General features: G+C 48.8%; 1 protein-coding gene across 1 annotated transcript in view; it reads left to right on the forward strand.

Annotated features, from left to right (window-relative positions):
* The window catches only part of ZFHX3 (zinc finger homeobox 3), a 122,223-nt gene extending 116,497 nt beyond the window's left edge, over nt 1–5,726 (forward strand). The window contains 1 exon segment of the mRNA XM_063410903.1: nt 1,130–5,726. Within this exon segment, the coding sequence (XP_063266973.1) occupies nt 1,130–2,703 (1,574 nt within the window). The 3' untranslated portion in view covers nt 2,704–5,726.
* Nucleotides 5,727–6,000: the final 274 nt, after the last annotated feature.

Here is a 6,000-nt window from a genome sequence, read left to right on the forward strand (position 1 = left end):
CCTGCTGCAGTGGTGGGACTCATGTTTGTTACAGACTGGTTGGGTTTTGCTTGTGGGTTTTACAGCAGATTCCTGCTCAGGAGCTGGGGGATGTATGGGGCTGTGACAGCAGGACACTGGAGCTTTATTTTGGGTTTTTTTTTTTTTCTTTTTTCCCCAAATGGCATCACAGGAGTTGCCAAGCAAAACGTTCCTCTTCAGGAGCATATTTGCCAGCTGCAGCAGCCATGACTAATGGAGGTGACTCCAGGAGCCACACTCCTCTCACCCCCAGCCTCTGTGAGAGCAGAAATTGGCACCAGGGACAATGTTGTTAGGGGCTACTCCTGCTGTTGGGAAGAAGGACAAGCTTCACATTCCACCATTAATCTATCTCCTTAATGAGAAAGCATCACTACACTTTTAATTCCACCCAAAACATGATGCTTATGCCCAGAGGAGATGTCTGAACACCACATAAACTCCAGAATTGCTCAGAAGCTGAGCATCCAGAGCCCCTGATATTAGAGGGAAGGAAGGAAGGGGTTGCCTCAAAGGTTTGTGGATTCATAAACATCAGCCTAATAAGGACAAAATAAATGAGGTTTAGCCTGTTCAGTCTCCAGTTGCCATGACCAGGCCTTCCCAATCTGTGAAGATTTCTACAAGATGAGCAGTGCTGAGTGTTCTCACCCTTTGGCCAACCACCACCCTACTACTGGAGTCCTTTGGCCCAAGGACCCATTAGAGCAGATGCTGACATGAGTGTTAATCATCTGGGAATTTCAGAGGAGTCAGGAAAACATCAGCTGTGCTGGGCATCCTCTGGGTGCCCCCATCACCATCCTGCGGTCAGGGCCACTGGGCAGTGCGGCCAAGGAGCTGCAGGCAGTGGGGGCTGAGGGGCCATGTCCCCACCATGCAGGGCCTGTGGAGTGGGACAGGAGCCGTTCTCCAGAGGGAGTGGCAACAGGGATGGGCTCTCTGACCCGTGCTATGGCAATGCATCACCTCAGGCTGGTCACTGCCCTCATACAGAGGAGATGGAGGCTCCAGATTGTGAGGGGGACTGGGATCACCCTCCTCGTGTTTTCTGCCTGCCCAGCACAAAGTGACTTTTCACCTCTCTCTCTCTCTCTCCCTCTTGCAGCTTTAACTTCTCCCAAACCCAACCTGATGGGCCTGCCCAGCACAAGCGTCCCTTCACCCGGCCTCCCCACCTCTGGATTACCAAATAAACAGCCCCCGGCCGCACTGAGCTCATCCACCCCAGCACAAGCCACGGCGGCCGTGGCCCCGCAGCAGCCGCCAGCCACCACCCCACAGCCGCAGCAGCCACCCCCCGCACAGCGCAAGGAGAAGGAGAACGAGAAGGCAAAAGAGAAGGAGAAGGCACCCAAGGGGAAGGGGGACACCCTGCCAGGGCCCAAGAAGGAAAAGGGGGAGGCACCAGCAGGCACCCTCGCGGCCCCGCTGCCCACCATGGAGTACGCGGTGGAGCCTGCCCAGCTCCAGGCGCTGCAGGCCGCCCTGAATTCGGACCCCACCACCTTGCTGACGAGCCAGTTCCTTCCTTACTTCGTCCCTGGCTTTTCCCCCTACTATGCCCCACAGATCCCTGGCGCCCTGCAGAGCGGGTACCTGCAGCCCATGTATGGGATGGAGGGGCTATTCCCCTACAGCCCTGCACTGTCACAGGCGCTGCTGGGGCTGTCTCCTGGCTCACTGCTGCAGCAGTACCAGCAATACCAGCAGAGTCTGCAGGAGGCATTGCAGCAGCAGCAGCGACAGCAACAGCAGCAGCAACAGCAGCAGCAGCAGCAGCAGCAGAAACCGCAGCAGCCCAAAGGAAGCCAAACCCCCGTCCCCACGGGGGCTGCCACCCCGGACAAAGACCCTGCCAAAGAACCCCCCAAGCAAGAAGAGCAGAAGAACGCACCCCGCGAGGTGTCCCCCCTCCTGCCCAAACCCCAAGAAGAGCCTGAAGCGGAAGGCAAGGGCGCGGACTCGCTCTGCGACCCTTTCATTGTCCCAAAGGTGCAGTACAAGCTGGTCTGCCGAAAGTGCCAGGCGTGCTTCGGCGACCAGGAGGCGGCCAGCGACCACCTGAAGTCCCTCTGCTTCTTCGGCCAGTCTGTGGCGAACCTGCATGAGATGGTGCTTCACGTGCCCACGGGCAGCGGCCAGGGCGGCGGCTCGTACCAGTGCGTGGCGTGCGAGAGCACGGTGTGTGGGGACGAAGCCCTCAGTCAGCATCTCGAGTCAGCCCCGCACAAACATCGAACAATCACAAGAGCAGCAAGAAACGCCAAAGAGCACCCCAGTCTATTACCTCACTCTGCCTGCCCCCCCGACCCCAGCACCGCATCTACCTCGCAGTCGGCCGCTCACTCAAACGACAGCCCCCCGCCCCCCCGGCCCCCCCCGGCTTCCCCCCACGCCTCCAGAAAGCCCTGGCCCCCGGCAGCCCCGCGCGCCCCGCCAGGGCAGCCGCCGCCGCCGCCTTTCCCTCCTCTCTCCTCATCTTCAACGGTTACCTCAAGTTCATGCAGCACCTCAGGGGTTCAGCCCTCGATGCCAACAGACGACTATTCGGAGGAGTCTGACACGGATCTTAGCCAAAAGTCAGATGGACCGGCGAGCCCGGCGGAGGGGCCCCAGGACCCCGGCTGCCCTAAGGACAGTGGTCTAGCTAGCATAGGAATGGACACCTTCAGATTGTAAGCTTTGAAGATGAACAATGAAAATGAATTTAAATAAAAAAAAAGTTAATAACAAACCAATTTCAAAAACAGACTAACTGCAATTCCAAAGCTTCTAACCAAAAAAAAAAAAAAAGAAAAAAGAAAAAAAGAAAAAGCGTGGGTTGTTTTCCCATATAACGATGCCGGTGGGTTTTACATTTCTTTTTTCCTTTCCTTTTAATAAAATAAAACTTTAAAAAAAGAAAAAAAAAAATCTGTTACATTTGTCCTCTGGAAGGTACTGTTGGTCTGGGAGACGAAGGCCGTGCTGCCTCCTGGCGCCTGCGGAGCTCGCACCCCTGTACATTGCCCCGTCTGATCCCCCGTCGATAGCACAGCAGAGCCCGGCAGCGCTGTATGGGAAAGCAGCCCACCTGGAGACAGTTTTAAATTTCTTGCTATCTTAGCATTCAGATACCAATGGCTTGCTAAAAGAAAAAAGAAATGTAATGTCTTTTTATTCTCAGGTCAATCGCTCACACTTTGTTCTGTTTTCAGAATCATTGTTTTATATATATATATATATATATATATACATATATATATAATTTCTTTCGTTTGTTTTGGGGGTTTTGTTTTGGTTTGGTTTTGTTCCAGCAAAGGATTTTTTTGTTGTTGTTGTTGTTTGGTTTTTGGGGTTTGGTTTTTTTTTGTTTTGTTTTGGGTTTTTTTTTGTTAATTTAAAATGGGCAGAAAGTATTCAAGAGAAAAACAATGTGAACCGCTTTAGCTTTTCGGGGATTTTAAGGGTAGCTTTTCTGCTGAAGCCAATTCCAAGGGGAAAAGTTAAGCACTCCCACTTTTCAGAAAAAAAAAACCCACACAAAGAGTGTTGAGGACTTGGAGCTTAAAAAAATAAGTTTTAAAACAACTGACTTTCTGTATTTATGATAGATATGACCATTTTTGGTGTTGAGTAGATTGTTGCATTGGAAATGAACTGAAGCAGTATGGTAGATTTAAAAGAAAAAACCCTTTTGTGTACATTTAGCTTTTGTATGGTCCAGCTGACGGCTTCTCATTTGATGTTGTCTTGTTCATTCCTAGACAGATAGATTGCGATCCATCGACTCGCCTGAGCTTTTCTCCCCTTTGTACCTTTATCCCCGTCCCCATCCTGTAATCTTCCACTTATGGTCGCTACCTTCATTTCTTAGAGGGTGGTTGCATAATTATTTTATAAAAACTAAAGAAAGAAGTTCAAAGGGTTTTGGGGGTCAGTAGGATCCCCTGCAGAATATTTTTTGTTGGGGGTTTGAAACTTTTTAAGGCATATACATGCGATTTACCTATGTCTGTTACCCTTGTGCACTTATTTTATTCTTATTTTCCAGTTCTCTTTTTTTCTTCTCTTTTTCTTCCCCTCTTCCTTTACTCATTTTGTAAATGCTTCAAAGACTCTGTTCCTGACCTCTGAGCATCGGTTCTGTTTGTGTAATTAGGCTGCACTCTGTTCCTTCTTTTGAAAGAAAAAAAAAGGTTTTGTTACATTTTTTTCTCTAAAGAAAATTCATGCTTTAAATAAAATCCAAAGACATACCCTTCACCACTGGTGCAGAATGAGCAAAAAGGATTCTTTTTACTTGAGAATTTGTTTCTGATTTAAACAAACAAGTCTAAGTTTAAATAAAGAATAAAAAAACGTACCCAGGTTGTTATCTGTGCTTCTTCTGCAAGCAGAGAGACAACTCTTAGCGAGCACCCAGTGCACCCCAGGCAGGTTTCTCTTTCCAAGATCTCTCCGTGGCAGCACCGGGTGCCAGGCTCAGGGCGGCCCGGAGCCCCCCGGCCCCCCCAGCCCTCCCGCACCTCAACTGGCCCAGACTTTGAAAGGAAAACTTTATGCTGCTAAAATGTAGATTTTGGAGACGTAGATACTTTGCTGTTCCCTTCCGTAACCAAATGCCAACAGAAACAACCTCTTTCCACCATGTTTCCTCTACCCGAAAGCACGAGAGCCTTCTGCCCATCATCATCATCCTCCTGCTTCAAAAGGGAACGTCGAAGACTGTGAACGCAGGTTCCTCCCGCCGCTCCGGCTGCTCCTCCCCGGGCCGAAGCCACTCGCCACCTCCGTGAGAGACTGGAGCACCTGAGGGACGAGTGCGGGTTCGGTTTCTAGCGGGACACTTATATTTTTATGGAGTTTTGGTTTTAGTTTGATGAAAGACTAGATCCTGAACTGTTGTACATATTTCTGACTAGGCTAATGCACAGTGCAAATTCCTTTTTTAATTGTTTTTTAAGTAGTTGATACTAAAGCGTGAACCACCGGATGTTCCTCCCGGGACCCAGCTGTAGCATAAGGTGTCAAAAACAGAACCACGTACCCATGGAGCGTTTGCTGTTTTAACAAACTGTTTTCTTTAACAGACGTTCTTGTATTTCTCCCCTGTGTTTGAGATGAACATTTTTTAAATTCTAAAGTTGTACAGTTTTTTTTCCATTATTTTATCTTGTTTGTAATTCTATGAAATATATATATATATATTTTTTGCCATTTAACTGTTGTATGTTACTCTGTCTGTATCATATAGAAATTTCTTTGTTTTGTTTTGTTTTGTTTTGTATTCTCTCTGTGATGCCAGTTCCCAGTTTAACACAAGCTTTATCTGTCCAATCCTGCAAGGTCTCTTTTGGAAATCCTTTTCTTATGTCTTGTTTCGTTTTTTTAATTATATTGCTTGGTCATAGTGCAATTTCTCTCTCCTCCTTCCCCCTCCTCCTTCCTACCCACTAAAAGGTTTTATAAATTCATTTCCTTGTATTTTTTCTAAATGTTTCTAGAGACTATTTCAGTGCGAGGTTGCCTCCTCCTCCTCTTGCAGTGCGGCTGCCGGGCCGTGGCAGCGCCCGCCTCGCGCCGCGGGAGCCGCCCCAGCCACGCGCGGCCTTTCCAGAGCGGCAGAGCAGGGCCAGGCTGGGCACCAGGAAAACACTTCAGACTTAGCATTAAGCGGGTTTCTGTTTTATTTTTAATAAAAAGCTTTTTAAAGTGGTGAAGATGGCCAAAGTTTCCTACAATTGAGAATAAAGAGAAGCGTCAGGGGTGTGCGGAGCCACCTGGGGCTGGTGGGGGACAAGGTGGGTGGACACAGCCAGCACACTCACCAAAATATATTTTGCTTTAAAAAAAAAATAAAAGCTTTTAAATAGAAGCAGAGTTGGGTTGGTTGGTCGGTTGGTCCGTCGCTTGGTGGTTGGTTGGTTGGTTGGTTGGTTGGCGCTGATACTGCCCACTGTGAAACAAAACTTTGACTATTTTTTTGTTTTAATT

The sequence above is a fragment of the Prinia subflava genome, chromosome 13 (genome assembly GCF_021018805.1).
Source record: "Prinia subflava isolate CZ2003 ecotype Zambia chromosome 13, Cam_Psub_1.2, whole genome shotgun sequence".
Taxonomy (NCBI): domain Eukaryota; kingdom Metazoa; phylum Chordata; class Aves; order Passeriformes; family Cisticolidae; genus Prinia; species Prinia subflava.